Below are 21,143 nucleotides of genomic sequence, written 5' to 3'. Positions count from 1 at the left end.
GCTACGCTCGTGTTGTATAGACCATTAGGGGCTGGGTTGAAAATTACACAATTTTTCAAAGCAATCCAAAACAATTAATCAATGTTGCCACATGCTAAAGAATTACTGTAAAAGGTGAATTATATGCTATTTAGGCTTCGTGTCTTCCTAATACAGTACAATATTATGCATTTAAAAGTATCCTGATTATCGCGTTCTTAGCCTTTTGACGAATTGCAAAGTCTGGAAGACTTTCTGACACTGTCTTTGTTACAGAACATAAGAAAATTCTTCGACACAAGACAAGCGACATCAAAGGAATCAGATACGTGCATTGCTTTCAAAGCTACAATTAATTAAATATAGCAACCACATGATATATTATTGTACAATATAATAATAAACTGGTGAATTAAATGGAGAAGAAATATAATTGATTATTCCTTCTGTGTTCAGTATGGAACATGAAATATGTGGTTAAAAAACTATAAATATTTAATCTTTTAATTAATAAAACACTCGCCTATAAATTGTCAACCTGATCATCAGAAGCACCAGAAGCATTCATAATGGACTCATGTTGGGCTGTGTCATCTTCGTCATCATCCTCATCATCTTCATCCACTTCCATTTCAAATAACCTAACACGTCTTCTATTCTCTGAGAGTAAAAGTGCAACCTTACGTGATCCAGACACCGCCAGTGAAGAGAGGGGACCACCCTCAAGGCGTCTGTACCCACTAGCATCCACCAGCCTACATGCATCTTGGGGAGTAACACCGGCCTCTGCTAAACGCCGTCCTCCATACACTGCCAAAGGCTTCAGCCCTCCACAAGCCGTTTGCATCCATAACTGAATAAAAAACGAGGATTTAGAATCGGCAGGATCTTGTGCCAGCACAGAAAGTGTGTCTTCAGCATAAAACTGTGCCCCAATTAAATGCAGAAATGGAGATGGTGGGCCAAGTTGCTCTGAGGAACACCCTCGTGTTCCCTCTAGTCTTGAAAACACAAAAGGAGCTGCCTCTACATGATGAGCAGGTCCTGGTGGTGCATTGGCCTGAGCAAGGCGTTCAGCACTTGTTGGCCAGCGTGCCAGATAGAGAATCGTTTGCTTAGGACCAGGAATAAGAACAGTATACATAGCATTGTTACGTGGACAACTGATCTGACTCACACTAACTGGCCCAGTTGGTGCTACAGCCATAAATGGTACCCAAGCAACAATGTTTACAGCTCCACTTATAACTTTTGCTGGTTGTCCTGCCATATTATCCAAAACTCGCTCAAGATTCTTGTGTTCCTGCAAGAGAGAACGCTCTGGATAATGTGGAAAAATAAGAGAATGCTCAGCAACTGCAGGATGCTCTGCAAGAAAGACAGCCCATGGATTACGTCCAGATTCTGGTGGACATGAGAGTGGCGCATCTTTTAGGTACTGACCAACACGTTCTAGGCGGAATCTTGTGCGCTTCTCACCATCAGGTCCTGTTTCTGTGTCTTCAAGACTATCATGCAAAAACTCTGTTATGTAAGTAAGGTCTTGCTGAGTCATGCGGCTCATCTCATCTGGTACAGTTTCACCTCGTACACGCTGCACAACAACATACAGCCATCGCAGAAAAGCCTTAAAGGTACTCATTGCACTATCTATTACCTGCTGCAACTCAACAGCCTTGAGTACAAATGCCCCAGCCTCTCTAACTGCATTTGTGACAACATCTTCCTCAACGCCTAACATTCCAAAACGATCATGGTGTCGTGCTAGACCAACTAGTGCACTTAGCTGGTATACAAGTGCTTGTCCCACTGCTTGCACATTGCGTAAAACTAATTTCTGGATGTTAGAATAGCTAAGCTCTATTGAATGGCCCAATTTTTTTAAACCTTTCTCAGTAAGTTGGTTTGAGAGAAACATATCAAATTCTGTTGAAGATAACCCAAATACTAAAAGATCTAAAAAGTCAGCAGATACACCACCTTCAGGAACAGTTCTGGCATATGTTGCTAACTTAAGATCTAATTCAAGCAAAATATTCTCCCAAGCTTCTGCTAACAGAGTAAGTGTATGTGAGGCATAGGTCATGAGCCCACAGATCTGGCCGTAGCGATAAGCAAGTGCACGGAGCTCCTGATGTCGGCAAGCTAAAATCAATGTTTCTATCGTTACATGCACAACCTCCCTCTCTCCTCCAATGTCTCGTTCCACCAAACAACTCAGCAAATGAAGATCATGGGAAGGTGTAGCATCTAGAACCTGCCCTGCTCTTGGCACCGAGTCGGCCAAGTTAACAGTAGCACAATGAAAAAGCCCAAAGGCATAGATGTAGACGGATGCTGCAGCTGTGGCAACCGTGAGGAGAGTTAATGATGTCTGATCCCGTAGAAGACAACCCTCGTGCCACCCTTCCTCACGGTCCTCTCCACTGCTTCCTGTGTATGTTTTTGAAAGGGAAGGAAGTGGTGGTAGAAACATCTCTGATGAGTCCTAAAGACAAACAAAAGAAATACACTATTACTGGTACAATACTCTTTTATAATACTCAAGCAATATTATAATGTAATATCATCTGCAAGGGCTAACTGAACAGAATTTTGCATAAAAAAGCAGAGCCAGTTCACAAGGAAATTATTGTGACTTTCTGGCTATCTAAAACATCAACTATTTAATCTATTTGTCAATAGATTAAATATTGACAAATATTTAAATAGTACTTATAGAATAAGCCTTCCTATGAAACAGTCAAAATATAACTTTGTGATGGGAAGTCATTTTAGTATTGGTGAAACATTTGCATAAAACCAGCGTTGACTGTAATGAAATGCCATTTACTGGGTGAGGCCCCGGAGGCTCCCTGGAGCTATCGGGCTAATGTGTGCTATATTAGACCGGGAGATTAGCTATGGAGTTCGACCTACCAGGGACCATGAGCCAGAATCTGGCCCCTTTAGAGAGGTTTCAGGGAGCAATGGCCCTGGAAAACCTCCCTGTGGTTGGAGGTTTTCCTTATTTGCCATCGACTAGGGTTAGGCACCTAAAAAGGTAGGCTTAACAAAACAAACCCCACATTATAAGAAACTAGCAACGAAAAACTGAAAAGAGAGGTAGAACTCCCTTCAAACCCAAGGAAACAAGCAAACGTCACATTCCACTCCGTACCGCTTGTCTGCGCAGCCCTCCCCTCCCCAGGAGGGGGAGTGGGGAGCCCTGGATCTCCCCACGCCGGCTACCCACCCATCCAGTTTGGAAGCTAAGTATCAAACAACGCGAAAAACCGCCGACCAGAGGGAAGGAAAGTTGCCAGGGAGTCTCCAGGGCTCACCCAGAAAATGGCATTTCATTACATTCCACACTGGTTTTCCGTGGGGAGTCCCTACGGCTCCCTGGAGCTACATACCCAAAGATAGAGAAAAAGAGGGACTTACCCAGGAGGCAGCTGCCACAAACTCCTCAACGCAAAGTCGAGACAACTGGCTGCAACAAGCGACCCAAAGCAACACAGAAATGCCCAGGAGCAGGGACGTTCATCAAAGCCAGCCTGCGGTCTATCCTTGTGCCCATGACTTTAGGAAGTTTGCTGTTCCACGCCCGAATATCAGCCCCAGACATTTTGCCAAACACGGCAGCCAAAGCAGCAAACTTCCTAATGTAATGGGCACAAGGATAGACCACTGGCTGGCTAGACTTAAGAACCCTGCGGAAGACCTGGGAGACCCGAGCTCTGGAACAGGGAACAAGGGAAACTGGATCGACCCAAAGTGCATCCCCAGCCACCGAAGCCAAAACACGCAGAGAACGATGGAGAGCCGCAACCTGACAACATATGATGCACCCCCGGTCTAACCAACCAAGCATCAATGACCCAAGGACCCCTCCGGAAAGCAGCCATCTCGTTCTTCGCCAGAAAAGAAGGAGAGGGCTGCAAACGAACAAATCTACCACCAGGACCGAAAGAGCAGAAACCCCTGCGCTGGAGGAGAGCATGAAGCTCCCCAACCCAACCCCCAAAGGCCAATGTCAACAAAAGCAGAGCCTTGGAAAACAATCTTGAACCGAAGGGGCCACCACAAACCGAGGAGAGGAAAGGTAGGAGAGCACCCTGTCCAAGGACCAGGATGGCTCAGGTGGTGCATGAGCAGACCAGAGGTGAAAGAAAGCATGAGAAAGCTTACGGAATGGGGCAGATGAGACTTTCACCCCGAACGCGAGCTGGAGCGGCTCCTCCATCGCCGCACAATACAAAGCAAGCAACAGTATTAGGCATCAAATGGTCCCGAAAAATTCAAGACAGAAAGGACAAAACAACCCGATCCGTGAAGACAACCTACAAAGAGAGAGAAAATGGCAGAAAGAAAGCCAAGAAACTTCATACTGGCACCGAGACGAAGCTCGCAGGTGGGACACCATCAATGAAGCCACCTGATCACCATACATATGGTGATAAACCCACAACAAAAAGACCAGACGCGAAGAGCAGAAGAGAAGACCGAAACCAGCTGTGTACCAGACTGGACCGACCTGCTAAGAGGCAGAGCTGTGGGAAACGACCTGGGTTTGCACACTGAGCAAGCAGTGCCCGAAACCAAGGCCGGGCCAGCCACCAAGGGGGCCACGAGGACTACTCTCCCTGGGTAGGACTTCAACCAAGCCAGAACCCAAAGCAACCGCTGAACCGGGGGAAAGAGGTACAGGGAACCTAACCAATCCTGCCGATAGGCATTCACCGCGACAGCCTCGCAGTCGGGGAAAAGGGCGCTACATTGATCGGGAGATGCCGCGACCACACCGACGCGAAGAGGTCCATGTTGGGAGCCTGTATGTCCGGAACTATACCCTTGCTGAGTACTATCTCCCTGCACCCCCCTCATCTCAACTGCCAATGTGTGGCTATAGGCAGACCCTCCTTCCCCTAATTTATTATTCATGAGGAGTGAATGCAACAGGAAAAGACATTGTCCCATTTCTTTCAGTGCGCTTCTAAATGACTTGTCTGGGAGCAGAATCCTGTTGCTTTTTTACTCTCTGCAGCATAGGTTAAGTCCCTCCTCTATGGTTGCGTGTGCTTATATTTGTTGAAGACTAAGCTTTTAGCGGCGGGAGAATGAGCAAGCTCAGGAACAACATACTCTACTCTACTGCTCAAGTGCCCTTCTTTCTTATGTTCCTTTGTGGCATGTCAGGAAGTATGTAGGTGAATGGTGGTGGGCTTTAGAAGCAGTGCTGCCACCTGGTGTTGAGCACCAAGAGTAAACAAGTGTAGTGATTAATAACTAGTCTACCACTACTAGTCAAACACGTGAAGTTATGGAAGCTCTTTCAAAGACTTACGTTTACGAACAGACATTCTGGCTCGGAATGATAATTCATAGCTGAACTTAAATTTTCTCCAGTGACTCCCATGGACCTTATATGAACTTTCAGGGAAATTTTAAAAAAGTTGCTGTGAAGCCAGCTTTCTATGTTAACCTTACCCGACTATAGATGATCTTTAACATGACACACAGCAGATCATATACATATGGAAATGGCATAAACATATCTCAGAAATTATCTTTTCATAAACTTGAACTTTATTTTTATACTTAACAAACCTCAAATAAGGTTTCCTTTTTAGAGGCTTCCTCAGGAACATGCACAGCCCAATTGAGAGCCGTAACTTCAGCATTGGCGTTCAGCTTGTGAACTAGGCTGCTATCTTCTATGTCTACTAGAATCACTTCACCTGTTGGAATGACATTACATTAGAGAAATTTAATCTGCTACCAATTTAAAATTCCTATATCATGTACCATACTTTAATATAAAACATCAAACTCTTTTGAGAAAATATTGAAGCTGCACAATGAGCTCACACCCATATCCCTCAACCCCACAAGCACTATTTATTATACAGTATTATATATACAAAACTCAAGTTTGGCACAGATGACACATCCATGATGCTCATTGTGGTCTAACTAACATTTACTAAAATTAGGTAACGCAACCTAATCCAAAAAAATATTTGAGTTAGTGCTATTTAAAATCAGAGAATAAGCTAGGAATTAAGTGGCACCTTGAAATAGGGTCTAGGTAGAAAAAGTGTAAGCCAACTACTGTATATCATGTTATTTCCAGAATTTGTTTAATGATTTGGCCAATATTCACTGGTTTAATTCACCCCTATTGGCAAGGGTATTCCAGCAATACCCTTGGTAATAGATTAATACTGGCAATAATAACCCAGCTGCAATATTCATTGATATAACCTATGACCACTGTGGATGGGAATGCTCGATACTGTACTTGGTAATTTTTGTATATTTTTCTACTCTTGATTACACCACTATATATGTGTACGATCTTAAAACTGAATTTTTTTTTAAACTCTTTTGTCATTGCTACTCTTTAAAAGCCTTAAATTGCTCTGATCACCCAAGTGATTTGCCCAGATGCTCTAATTGTCTTGAGATGATCTAAGGTACAACAGTTTATTCAAAAGTATTCAGGCCCCGAGAGGATGTCTGCCATTTTTTTTAAATTGAGCACAAATGTTCAGCTGCCTAGGGCATCAGTCTGATTGTGGCAATCATGGCTGACACATGCTCATCCAGTTCCAAACTGCTGCCTACAAACCCCCGCAAGCACAACTAGGCAAGTACAACTAGGTGAGTACACTTAGATAATCTTCCATACTATACTCACACACTGCAAACTTGACTCAACTTACTAAAATCCCACTGGGTTCCCACACTGGCTTGGTTTCTCATAGTCGCTGCCACGCGTGGAAGGAGGAGGCCTTTTTAGGACCGCAGCACCTGCAAGATTGACCTTTGCCTCTACTCTTCCGCCTTTTAGCTGACCTGCCAATCACAGCCTTTGCTACCACACCCATTATCGCCAAAGGTGTCATTTCCAGATTAAACAGAAACATCGTTGCTTCCAAGAACTTTGGATCATACTTCTCCATGTTACTCTTTGTGACTTCTTAGCAGCAATATTAGCTTGGGCATGCTAAGCTCTCATAATCGCTTGTACCTCACCTCGATGTGTGACCACCGACTCCTCAAATGAACCACCACATCTTTCAACCATCATTTGTTAAGTATTATATTGCTTGACTCACTAGCTAATACTTACTCCTAACTTGTGGATTACAACACAGTAAATACAAATCTTTCTATATACCAATGCAAAAGGTCATAATTGACAAGGCTCTTCATGTTGTTCAGGAAAAGAATTCCCTTCAAACAGTATATACCATCAAAGTGGCACAAGTGGGGCCTGAAACTATTCATCCTTTGTGACTGTCAGACAGATTTCATCACAGAAATGATCATAAATTCTGCCATCAATGTGATGTGTAAAAGGACAATCCATTTGTGTGTTTTTTTGGCAGTGTAGTGAAGACATTGACATTACCATTGACAAACAAGGGGCACATTCCATACACTGATAACTATTACACCAGCCCCACTCTGTCCACTTACTACTTACTTGGTTGAACCTAATACTGCAATATGAGGAACAGCGAAGCCATGAAGGAAGTAAATGCCTTTTGACTGAGACAAGCATCATCATTGGAGATTGTCAGCATAAGATAACCGACAATATGTTCGTACATACTCAAGTGGAAGGCCAAATGTTAAGTGCACATGCTAACAACGATTTACAATGGAAATAAGTTAGACAGTGGAAAGATGAGCTCCGAGACCAAAAAGAAGATCTTCAAACCAGATGCTATATTAGATTATAATATAAATATGCAATTGATTGACAAATGTGACATGATGACTGGGGCAGTGGAATGAGTGTTCTTTCTTTGGTATGATCTAGTTCTTTCAAACTCTCTTCATTCCCTATGCCTTGTAAGTCTAGGAGATGCCTCGTTTGTGTGTGTAATTACCTAAGTGTAGTTACAGGATGAGAGCTACGCTCATGGTGTCCCGTCTTCCCAGTACTCTTTGTCTATAAAGAGTATAACACTTTGAAACTACAGATGGTTTTGGCCTCCACTACCTTCTCACTTGTTTCAACCGTCTACAACTATGTTTGCAAAAGGAAACTTTATATCGCTGTTATTTATATCACAGAATGTGTAGAACATAGGTATGTACAGATACAGTATATTTGTGTCACTAATGTGCATACAGTATTATATTCTATGAACAATAAACCATACTATTTTTGCTGTTACGCTCCATACACTGTATGGGTGAGATAATCTTGTAATCCAAGCACAACATGGCACTACATGCCAGTCAGTTGCCAATGGCACCTGACAAAGTATATCAGGAGGCACTTTGCTATGCTCATCGCTAACGCTAGCCACAACACGGCTATTATTATCAGAATCCAGGTCACTAAATCCTGAATATGAATAATTTACCCCACGTTCATTTTCTAAAGGAACATGAGGTCCTGTTTGATGGTGCACAGATGGACCAAACTGCAGCTGTATGCTGAGGATGTGTGCCTCGTGCTGTGAACATCATAACCAGCATTGGGTTCAGTGATATTTGAACCTTGTATGTAGTATTCATCACAATCAGCATCATAGAACACTATCATCGATAAATAATCAGTTATTTATTTCATCATTACAAAGTGATGATGTGGGCACGCGCTGCATGGCGGAGCTGTGAGCTCCTGCTACGTGTGCTCCTCATGGTCACACTCACAGTATTAAAGCTCTCACGTTCAAGAGGGGTGGACACAAGTGGTTCCAAGATAGCATCTGATTACTGAAGGCCTGAGAAAGCTGATGTGAGCTCCGTGTACCGATGAGAGTTTTAAATCATACACAGAACTTTTAAAACATCCCTGACATAGTTGCACAGCTTATGGATAATGAATGAGAACATCCATGGGTGTGTTGTGCAGTTGAAGGGTTAATAATGCTAACTATGGTGAACATGTTTCCTTATACTGTAATAGATTTAGCTTTACTTAATTGTTCCCTGAAACAGATATTTCATACCTAAGCTCTAACTTTGCAAACTATAGGTACAACATGTGGAAGCTCTAACCTTGCAGACTATACAAACCTGTCGAATATCCAACTGCAAGAACTTTACTGTCGGGCCGCCATGCCAGTCCTGTGACTTTCACGTTTTCCCCTGGTGAGCTAATCACCCAAACACGCTGCCAGGACAACCGGTGCATTGCAACTTGACCTAGGAAAGTTATCCTTTGTTAACAAAAATCTGAAGAAATGGTGAGAACGTGACCAAGTAATTTCTTTACAATAAGACACCAAAAGAAATGATAAATATATTTCAAAGTATGCTTTAAATTGAGAATAAAGTGCAATAACGTGGCTGAAACAAATAGAGTAACCAAACTCACACATATCAAGCGAACTGAATGTGAATCCATTTCGGTCTGTCCTTGATAAGAGTACAGGATGGACACGGACCGAAATATCCTTAGTGTTAATTCATGTGTGTGTGTGTGTGTGTGTGTGTGTGTGTGTACTGGGTTCTTTATAAGTATGCTTTAACCCTTATGCTGCTCTGCTATTAATAGCCTTCAACACTACCTGGCGCAACAACAACAAAAATTCAATTTTGTTTTTTTTTTGTCGTTTTATAAAAGTGTTCATTTGTGTTCCCTGAGCACGAGAAAAAAATAAAAAATTTAATTGTACTTACCAATGACCTAAATGAGTCAAGAAGCTGGCCGATGATGTCACAAACCGTGCTCGCTCAAGTATGGTGCGTTCCGGAGGCATCACTCATGGCATTCAAGCCACCCGAGTTGCCACGAATAAATTTTCACGGCATTATTTACAGTATCTATGGCATATTTTACAACCATTTTTTTCACTGATATTGTTCAATATATTGTCACTTGATGTTGTATTATAATAAAACTGTCATAAATTTAATACACTCTTACATATTAGTGTCAAAATTATGTGCACCAAATGTTGTATTTTTCTGTCCTGGAAACTGTGATACTCTTTGAAACAGTCGACATAGCACAAAGGGATGGCACATGCTGGGCACCATGTTAGCACCACTTTACATTTCCATGGCCTCTTTTTGTGTGGTCTTATACACATTGCACTCACGCTGGCCTGCTGCACACTTTCCAGTTGATGGTAATTTTTTATTTTGTGTGTCTGAAAGGCCTCCCTGAAAGCGAGCCTGGGTGTGTTAGCATGGTGCAATACTGGGTCCTGAGTGGGTCTTTGTATGCCAGGGATTTCTTTGCCAAACTTTCTTAGTAATTGTTTCACAACTTGAAAACCAAATGCACGGAAATGTGATTTTGCTTCCGCTTTTCACAAGATACATACTGTAAATGTTCAGCATTGTTACGTCAACAAGGTGGAAAAACATCTTGGTCCACTTCACTGTTTTCCGTACACACACTCGACTGCCCCTACCATCACATCACATTTATCCACCATGTTTATGTTGTAGTCCATAAGACAATCTGGCTTATAGATTATTTGTCTGGTGGTTCTGTTCTCCTTACCACTGTCCACCATTGTACCAGTGTGAATGGTGGTCAACATGTTCACTTCACACCTGTCTTTCCACTGTACTGAAAGCATTCCACCAGTCTTCCTTAGCTAGCACTCATCTACCTGAATAGCATTGCCAAACACTGCCCTTCATTTTGCTTTTACTGTGTCACACACTTCATTTCTATTATCAGACCGCTCAGCCGGTGGCTGAGTGGACAGAACACTGAACGCGTGATCCTGTGGTCCCGGGTTCGATCCCGGGCGCCGGCGAGAAACAATGGACAGAAATTTTTTTCATCCTGATGTCCCTGTTACTAGCAGTAACAGGGACCTAGCAGTAACTAGGTACCTGGGAGTTAGTCAGCTGTCACGGGCTGCTTCCTGGGGTTGAAGGCCTTGTCGAGGACCGGGCCGCGGGGGACACTAAGCCCCGAAATCATCTCAAGATAACCTCAAGAAGATGTCGGAGTCGTCAATATCAGGTTCATCACCCTCCTCAAACAATTCAGTATGAATTTCTTACTCGGTCAATGACTTGGTGGAGTGGTGCACTACGTGCGGTCGAACGCTGGGACGTGATGCGCTTGCCATAGTGTCTGGTGGGTAAGTGAGGCCTTCAGACAATGGTGGCCTACACTGGATTTTTTCAAGGATGACGTCTGTTTACAATTGCCCCTGGCTAGCATCAGTGACCCCTTTACACACCGGGACATTTAAATTATGTGTGGGACCTTTAATCACCTTTTTACGCTGGGTGCATTGCCATGCAGGTTACTCCCACTGCCTATGTGAGTATTGCACAGCATAAGGGTTGAACTAATACATACAGTATACTGTACAAGTTTGAAAATAATGTCTTTACATGAAGTGTTTTTGGAAAATGTTTGTCTTCGAATTAAAAAACCAGCAATGAATGTAATGAAACGCCATTTGCTGGGTGAGCGCCAGGGGCACTCTGAAGCTATTCTAACTGATATGTGCTATATTAGTTTGGGGTCATCAGTCACAGGAGTCCTTATGCCAACTGGGGACCACAAGCCAGAACCTGGCCCCCCCTCAGAGAGGTACAAGGAGCAATGGCCTGTGAGCACTTTACATTTAAAGTATGTCATAATTGACATCGACCGTGAAGGACCCAGAAAGGTAGGCAAATCAAAACAGACCACTGTCTGGTTAACCTGTGCAATCTATGTCCTAAAAGAGCAAAATAACTTCCCTAGAAAGAAATTACACACGCAACCCTTTTTGCAACTAGCACTCCCGCTCGTTAACTCTACCCCAGAGCCGGCAGCCCACCACCCCAGTTCTTGAATTATGAAAACTGTCGACCGGGGAGAGGGAGGGAATCAGAGAGCCTCCGGGCCTCACCCAGAAAATGGCGTTTCATTACATTTAAAGCTGGTTTTCTGTTGGGAGCTCTGTCAGCTCCTTGAAGCTTACCCAAAGATAAGTAAAAACAGGGACTTACCCGGGAGGCGGCAGCACCACAGGTCTCAAGACAAGGAAGAGACAATTTTTTTTTTTTTTTTTTTTTTTTTTGAGATATATACAAGAGTTGTTACAATCTTGTACAGCCACTAGTACGCGTAGCATTTCAGGCAGGTCCCTGGAATACGATCCCCTGCCGCGAAGAATCGTTTTTTCATCCAAGTACACATTTTACTGTTGCGTTAAACAGAGGCTACAGTTAAGGAATTGCGCCCAGTAAATCCTCCCCGGCCAGGATAAGAACCCATGACATAGCGCTCGCGGAACGCCAGGCGAGTGTCTTACCACTACACCACGGAGACTGTAAATGTTTGCGACAGGTGTCCCAAGGCCACACAAAGTCATGAAGGACCCGGTCCGGCCAAGAGTTACCTCACTGCCTGGACCCTGTACGACCTCCAAAACCCCCCACGCCCGAATGTTGATCCAAGATCGACATTGTTGCCAAAAATCGCTGCGACAGCTGCATACATGCACACATCATGGGCACGAGGGTAAACAGCAGGCTGGCTAGACTGAATGACACTGAGAACAACCTGAGACACATAAGCCCTGGAACAGGGAACCAAGGAAACCGGATCCACCCAGAGAACGTCCACCATCACAGAACCAGTGGCTCCCAGGTAGCGGCATAAAGCCGCCACCAGACACAACATTTGATGCACCCCAACCTAAGCAACCAAGCATTCACAACCAACAGACCCCTCCAGAAACCTGCTGTCTCAATCTGCACCAGAAAAGAAGAAGGCTGCAAATGAACAAAACGACTACCTGGACCAAATGACCAGAAACCCCGACAGCTGAGAAGTGCATGAAGCTCCCCAACACGACCCCCAGAGGCCAAGGGCAACAAAAACAAGGTAAAAAAAAAACAAAGCCTTCCAAAAAAAAAACAACGAACTGAAGCTCTTTCTAGGAGAGTTATTTTGCTTTTTTAGGACATAGATTGCACAGGTTAACCAGACAGTGGTGTGTTTTGATTCGCCTACCTTTCTGGGTCCTTACCCGGTCGATGGCAATTATGACATACTTTAAATGTAAAGTGCTCATTGGCCATTGCTCCTTGCACCTCTCTGAGAGGGGTGGACCAGGTTCAGGCTTGAGGTCCCTGGTAGGTATAAGGACTCGTGTGACTGATGACCCCCAAACTAATACTGCATAGCACACATCAGTTCATATATGTAACTTCAGGAAACCGACGGGGCTCCCCACAGAAAATTAGGCACATTTTATTACGCACTAAAAGCAATCTTGCAATGATGCATCATTGAATTTGAGATGGAAAATAAATTAATTTAATCTTGTGAAAACTTTTCTAAGAAAGTTATTTTGATACTACTAGAGGTATAATGATTCACTGCAGCTATTAAGGATCACCACAGAGGGGGCCAGATTTTCTAGAAAGGAAGAATTTAAACAGAAAATACAGACTGGACTAAACCATGAGAGACGACTGACGAAAAAAGGCTCGGGGTGAGCGGCTGGGTCATGTTCAGCTCATGTTGTCGTAAAGGGCTGAAGAAATGTGATAACCTCTATCCTCTATCATCTCACAACAACCTCTATACTCTAGTATCTTCCATTATCAAGAATTCACAATTTAGGGACCTATACATGCAACTACCTAGTCACTTCTGTAAAAAAAACAGCGTCGAATGTAATGAAATGCCCTTTTCTGGTCGAGCCCCATTGGCTCCCTGAAGCTATGTTGCTGATATAGCTTCCCAATACTTAGTCACATCAGTCATAGGCATCCTGTTGGCCTACTGCAGGCCAGAGCCAGAATCTGGCCCCCTCCCTCAAAGAGGCAAGAGAGCAAAGGATTATTATTATCACCTTCACCAAGAAAGCGCAGAAGACATTACAGACAACTGCACGATTCATGAAAATGAAGCATTGAAACAGCCAATAGACACCGCAAACTCATCACTAAAAATAAAATGGCTCATATAAAATTGAGGGCAAAATGCATGCCTATACAAGTATGCATGCCTACGCAAAACTGCCAGCCGGCAGCATCCCATCCAAGCCAGCATTCTGCACTCAGTCTATTGCAGATGGGCCACAAACAAATGCTCCTCATAGGGGGGAAAGGAAGTCAATGGGGGTTTACCTAGAAAGGGGCATTTAATAATTTTAATTTAATTTGAGAATTAGTTCAATATCATCCACTGAAAGAACCATAAACCAAAGCCTCAAAGCAAATATGGAATTTCCTCATTCATATTGCACCTGGAGATAAAGGAACTTTCCCTCCATGGATGCATTCTGGCCTGGAAACTTGTGCCCACGTATATTAAAGCCCACAAATTAAACTGTGCCCACGAATTCAACAGAAACCAGCCCTCTTGCTCTCCCACTGATCCTAGATCCTGCTCAATTACCCTTCTTGCAGATAACAGATATGTCTCAAACCTCAGATTCTCAGAAGGATTCAAACCACTTAAGTTTGAAAGTCCATAGACAACATATACTATACTGACACCAGTTTGTGCTGCATTTGCCTTAGCACCCCAGAAGACCCCAGAGGAAGTGATCAGAATGAGAAATCCTCTCATTTTAGAACTTTAGTGTAACAGTAATTAAGCTCAGAAATACTTAAGCAACATAGTACAGTTCTGTACGGAATGTGCACTGAACTACTGTACCTACAAATGCTGATAATTAACCTATATAAACCAAATAAAAGAATTCAACTGCCTGGCAAATACATTCTACATTTCAGTCTATCATACTACTGACAAGAGCTATATTTTGGATGATAGGAAGTATGAGGAGTCACCAATATGAGACAAGAACACATGAAGACAGGATTTTTTCCTCACACTTCGCTTTTTAAATCTGAGGATAGTATTGAAGATTACCTTGAACATTTGCGACTGCAACTAAATCCATCTTTGGAGACCAGACACATCTTGTAATTTCAGTTGCAACGTGTCGTTCCTCGACTTGCTTCATAATACACGTAGCAGCCATTGTGTTTGGGCAAGTTCTCTATATTCCCAAGAGAACTAAACTAGTGAAAATTCCAGCGTGTTAACAGTAAACCCCATTTTCTTTAGGCACTATGGATATTTTGGCCACAAAACTCATCTTCAGTCTCAATCTCTGGCTTGCAGGTCTGGAAAACAAAGCAATGCCAAAAATAAAATTTCTGCTGAAATCCAAGCTTTTTGGTGATAATGGTGAGTTTTGTCCAGATAATGTATTGTATATTAGAAATTATAATATACAGAACAATAAGAGCATTTGGTGTGACTTCTATGGTGTAAGTCAAAGAAGAGTAATTTATCATAATCTTTTGATAGTGTAATGTTACCATAATCTTGTTTGTGAATAAAATACATATTTATAGAAGTATTAACCAATGTGTGTCGAAGCCTGTACTGTCAGCATGTGCCAAGAAATCGGCCACCTGCAAGCTGGTTGGTAGCTACATACAGCATTTGTATTGCTAACTTTAACAGGGGTTTCAAAAAAATTCACTGAGCATCATGGCATCCATAGGAATATAAGTAGGATATCTTTAAACTTGCTGTAATATGCATCTACAGTATAATCTAGGCAGAGGTAACCTGCTATTGGAGGTAGGCCCTTAATCGTCTTTCAAAGTCCTTGGGAGTATAACTCAGTGTCAAGTCACCTGAAGATGAATTGATGTTATATCCTCAGGTCATCATTAGTTGGTCTGAAACTACATTATACTGTATATGATTATTACATATCAATTAAAACATACTACCTTAAACTCAGGAACAAGATATACAATAATGGGAAACCTTAAACATTAAAAATTTATCATTTGAGTAAATGGATTAGCAAATGGCCTCATGAAAAGGTTATCTGATGCCATGGTAACCAAGTAAGCAGCCTATGTTTTGGTTGCTATGTTCTATTTGTAATTTTTTAACACTTCAAGAAGTCTATTCTAGGTTAGTTTGGATACCCACTGATGGTCGTGTACCTGAAGTCACCTGAAATTAATTATTAGTGTTTGAGAACAGATCCTTCTGAATATCTATTATGGTCCACTGGCGTTACCCCAGACTTCCAGGCACTTTATGTGGTTTTGCAAGGACACTTTATGATATACATATGCACTTGTAGAATTGATGTCGAATGTGTCCTTTCAACTATACAGAGGAACACTATAGACTAAATGAACAAATCCACAAGGGCCGTGATGAGGGGTTCAAACCTACGACAGAGATGATTTGTTCATTTGATATACTGTATATCAAATGTATATAGGCTACCTTTGGGACTAAAAGCTTTATGCAGCTCTTAAATATACATAGAATCCTGTTACGGAAGTGATGTAATGTATACATGCCCCAGCCCATCCTCCTGTTTGGGTAGTACAATGGAGCCTTGATTAACGAATTTAATCCATTCCGGCACCGAGCTCGTCATGTGAAACGCTGGTCTTTCGAAACAAATTTCCCCATTTAAAATAATGGAAATAAAATTAATCCGTTCCACCACCAAAAAACATCAATATGATATTCGATTTTTTAAATAATGGAGCAGCCTTCCTGGCATACACTGAACAAACCTTTATATTTTTTTTTCAAATTTGTTAATTTTTTTATTTTTAATTTTTTATAGAAAATGGTGCAGCCTACCTGATATATACTGAATGAATCTTTATGACATTTTTTCTTTTTTTCAAATTTGTTCATTTTTTTACTTTTCATTTTTTATTTTTTATAGAAAATGTAGCAGCCTACCTGACATACACTGAACGAACATTTTTGACATTTGTTCTTTTTTCTATTTTTATTTTTTTATTTTTTTCTAAAAAAAAATCAATGCTTTGCAACATTACAGCAGTTATCTCTTTACATCCGAGCATCATTGGTATCTTTAAAAAAAATTAATTATTTACCTTGTCGGAGGTGTCCAAGAATTTGCGAGAACCGGCGGGAACGCTAGGAAGCATCACATGGTTTTCTCGTTAATGGAGTGGAAGCTCGTCAATCGAGACAAATTTTCGGGGAATGGTTTGCTCATTACTCAAAATGCTCGTAGATGGAGCCACTCGTCACTCGAGGTTCCACTGTACTTATAGTAATGATGAGGACCATGATACATATATTAACGTAAAAGGCAGTTAGAAAGTAGAAATCGGTACTACTGAATTTGGGCAAACCGGAAAAGTTTTTGTACTGTACTGAAGTTGCAAAGAAAACTTAACCTAACCTAACCTTCCAAGGCCTAATACATGTTATCTGAGGCCTAATATAGTACACATATGTTCTATACTAGGCCTAGGAATATTAAAGTTTATTTTTTATCTTTATTGTTTTTTAACTCTATAATGTGAATAGTACCAAATTCTATGACTCCAACTTCAACATAGGTTGAGCCCCTACTTCCTGCAGTGGATCTGTTGTTTTCCAATGGATTTTAAAACATACCTAATCTAGCCTAACCTAACTAAGCTCAAGTCAAACTAACCTAATAAAATACACAATTTTAAAAATTAGAAAATTATCTTTATCACAATACCTATGTGGATTTAACCATACCATGACGGATACCATCGTGCATGAAAGAGTTTTTGTCAATAGAGTTCAAACCCTGCCTAACCTTACCCAACCTTAACCAACACGACTTGACCTAAGGAACCTAAGGAGACATAAGGGACAATCAGAACACGGACTTTGTGGAGTCATCTTGACTACAAGGAGCTACGACTTTTACCTTCTCCCGATGTCTGTTGCTCGTAGTTTTCCTCTGATATATACTTTCAGTGTTGGAGGTTCCTTCTCCTGCCGGTGACAGCGTCAGTTGTTGTTTAACAATACAGTTGGGTGGTCATTACTGACTTAACACCCATTACAGGACCTCCACCAAGACTCAAACGGACAGTTTGTTGACACAACAAGCTTACGACTGTCCGATACGTTTCATTATGGCTTAGGATTTAAAAAAAAAAACTAGAATTATAAGGTTTTTGTTATTAAACTAATAGTTGATTATCTGGTATCAGATAATCAGAGTGAATATTATTTATATCAATTTGATATATTGAAAGATGCTAAATTACAGTTCTTGCTTAGTGTTAGCAGAAATATAGCGTGCCTCTGAAGCCAATGGCACTGATGGAACGCATTTGGTTACAGACGCATTTTTTCAGGTTTATTTATTTTATTTATTTATTTATTTATATACATGAAGGTACATTGGGTTAGAGAGAATACATAGCATAGTATTTACAATCTTGTAAAGCCACTAGTACGCGCAGCATTTCGGGCAGCAGTTTGTAGACTTAGTTTGAGGATTCAAAAATACCTCGGCCGGCCGACCTTCGGATGTTTTTATTATTATTATTATTATTTTCTACCACAGACGTGGCCACACATTTACAATGCTAACCAACATAAATACATTTTCTTCTGTCCTCCATGGACAGGGTGAGAGATTTGTCAAACATATAGTTCAGGGATTTATTGAACAATCAACCACAGGTGATTGTAGTGCTTTTAAAATGCTAGGCTAAGCTACATACGTAAATACATAGATACACAGATTTATGTATGCCACATAAAGTGTTCGATGAGTCTTTTACATAGTGTTATTAATGTGCATTTACAAAGGTGAAATGCAATTCTGATCAGCTTCCACATATACTTTATACACATTTATTTATTTATTTTTATACAAGAAGGTACACTGGGTTTGTGAGAATATATAGCATTGTATTTATAATCTTGTAAAGCCACTAGTACATACATATACATATATACACACATACATTTGTTTCATTTACTCTGACAGGGTGAGATAGCTGATAGAGAAACTAATGTGCAATTAAGAACTTAACCACTGAAGGTGATTATAAGATGCTTTTACAAGCTCAGGTTATATAGTTACATCACATACATTGTATAATTGATATATTACATGGTCAATCTTGGGGACAAATCCAATATATCATCAAGTGTTCCAGTATTCATATAGTAGTTACAGAGTTCAGCATACCTCAGCCCAGGAGGGCGAAAGTCAGTCAGTATGGGACATTCTACAATATAATGTTCAAGAGTGCATGTTTTCTCTTTCACAAAGTTGACACATTGTGTACTCGACATTTGGGTTTTGAGAAAGCTGCCAGATACGTCTATATCCCAGGCGTATTCTGGCTACTATAACATCACATTGCCGAGTTCTTGTTCTATTAGTCCCATATGTGAATGTCTCCTCACGATATCTATCATAATATTTAATGCTACAACTTTCAGGTCTTTGTGAATTTGTTAGGTCGGTGAGATCTTCATTAGATATTTGTTTAAGTACTCTGTCACTGCTAATGAAACGCCCATATCAATTTCTATTACTGGTTTTCTACAGGCTGACTTTATATCATCAGCATAACAAATGACAGTGTCTTCATTATTAGTTGGAAGATCTTTAATAAGTTTATGCATCAGAACGTTGAACAACAAGGGGCTGAGGACCCCTCCTTGTGGAGTTCCCAGTTCAAAGTGTTTGCTCTCTGTGCTTTTAAGATCATTAAACAAAACATATGCTGTTCGATTAGACAAATAGCCCTTTATCCATTTCAGTAATTTTCCTTGTATTCCCAGCTCGGCAAGCTGTTCCAGTATGATTTCTCTGTTTGCTGTATCAAAAGCTGCTGCTAGGTCGATGAAGACTGTTTGAGGGGAAGCTTCAATATGTGAGAAGTACTCAGCAAAACAGTGTTGTGTACTGAGCCCAGGCATAAATCCAAACAGTTGGGGTGACAGGTGCCCCTGTATACGATACACGAGTCGGTTAAAGACAATGCGTTTAAGCACTTTACAAACACACGATGTTAGTGATATGGATCTATAATTATCTGTGTGGTTTGGGGATGGGAACAACCCACCAAACATTTTCATGTTTTCAAAACGTGCTAAAAACAACACTTCATTATTTTGGGCATGTTTTAAATTACGTATTTTGAGAATTTGTAAAGATTATAAAACGTGAGGTCAAAACGTTTTAATAGAACGTTTTAAATGTCATAATATAACGTTTTGGAGGAAAGGTTTTTAAAACGTTTAATCTCATTATTAATTATTGTATTTATTAGGTATAATCATCATTATTACATTTAGAAATATATAGACAAAGAGGAGGGAGAGAGAGAGAGAGAGAGAGAGAGAAGAGAGAGAAGAGAGAGAAGAGAAGAGAAGAGGAGAGAGAGAAGAGAGGAGAGAGAGAAAGGGAGAATGAATATTGCACACAACCCCCTGCACTAAGTCTCAACAACTGTTCAGTTCTATTCAAGTTTCACTTTGATTTTCCTTGGACATCGCAGTTCACCTGGTAGTACATAGGTACCTGGGAGTTACACAACTGTTGTGGGCTGCATCCCATGTAAGGCCAGCCGATGGCCTAGGGTGTCCTAGGTTACCTTACCTTGAGGTTACCTTGAGGTGCTTCCGGGGCTTAGCGTCCCCGCGGCCCGGTCGTCGACCAGGCCTCCTGGTTGCCGGACTGATCAACCAGGCTGTTGGACGCGGCTGCTCGCAGCCTGACGTATGAGTCAGGTATCCTTTGGAGGTGCTTATCCAGTTCTCTCTTGAACACTATGAGGGGTCGGCCAGTTATGCCCCTTATGTGTAGTGGAAGCGTGTTGAACAGTCTCGGGCCTCTGATGTTGATAGTTCTCTCTCAGAGTACCTGTTGCACCTCTGTTTTTCAACGGGGGTATTCTGCACATCCTGCCATGTCTTCTGGTCTCATGTGATGTTATTTCTGTGTGCAGGTTTGGGACCAGCCCCTCTAATATTTTCCACGTGTAAATTATTATGTACCTCTCCCGCCTGCGCTCAAGGGAGTACAGTTTTAGGCTCTTTAGTCGGTCCCAATAGTTTAGATGTTTTACCGAGTGAATTCTAGCAGTAAAGGATCTCTGCACGCTCTCCAGGTCAGCAATTTCTCCAGCTTTGAAAGGTGCTGTCATTGTGCAGCAGTACTCCACTCTAGAGAGCACAAGCGTCTTGAAGAGTATCATCACTGGTATAGCATCTCTAGTGTGAAAAGTTCTTGTTATCCAACCTGTCATTTTTCTTGCAGTTGTGACGGCTACTTTATTGTGTTCTTTAAAGGTAAGGTCTTCCGATATGAGTACACCCAGATCCTTTACATTGCCTTTTCGTTCTATGTTATGATTTGCCTGCGTTTTGTACGTGGTTTCCGTTTTTATATTTTAATTTTTTCCATAGC

At 41.5% G+C, this 21,143-nt stretch overlaps 1 protein-coding gene across 1 annotated transcript; it reads right to left on the bottom strand.

The window, feature by feature from the left end:
* Positions 1-469: 469 nt before the first annotated feature.
* APC4 (anaphase-promoting complex subunit 4) lies at positions 470-17,824 on the bottom strand. Its single transcript, XM_045770194.2, has 5 exons — positions 17,631-17,824; positions 14,789-15,045; positions 9,007-9,135; positions 5,572-5,702; positions 470-2,467 (listed from the first exon to the last, which is right to left on the bottom strand). Exons 2-5 carry the CDS (start codon positions 14,898-14,900, stop codon positions 503-505), a joined length of 2,337 nt encoding a protein of 778 aa, XP_045626150.1. The 5' UTR covers positions 14,901-15,045; positions 17,631-17,824; the 3' UTR covers positions 470-502.
* Positions 17,825-21,143: the final 3,319 nt, after the last annotated feature.

Source organism: Procambarus clarkii, chromosome 92, assembly GCF_040958095.1.
Source record: "Procambarus clarkii isolate CNS0578487 chromosome 92, FALCON_Pclarkii_2.0, whole genome shotgun sequence".
NCBI lineage: Eukaryota > Metazoa > Arthropoda > Malacostraca > Decapoda > Cambaridae > Procambarus > Procambarus clarkii.
This window is presented reverse-complemented; position numbering and strand designations above follow the sequence as displayed.

Excerpts from the sequence above, each read along its gene's own strand:
- APC4 (XM_045770194.2), bottom strand. The coding sequence starts at position 14,900 with ATGGCTGCTACGTGTATTATGAAGCAAGTCGAGGAACGACACGTTGCA. Across the intron at positions 5,703-9,006 it reads TGCAGTTGGATATTCGACAG|GTGAAGTGATTCTAGTAGAC; the intron begins GTTTGTATAGTC and ends TCATTCCAACAG. Across the intron at positions 2,468-5,571 it reads AAAAGGAAACCTTATTTGAG|GACTCATCAGAGATGTTTCT; the intron begins GTTTGTTAAGTA and ends GTTTGTCTTTAG.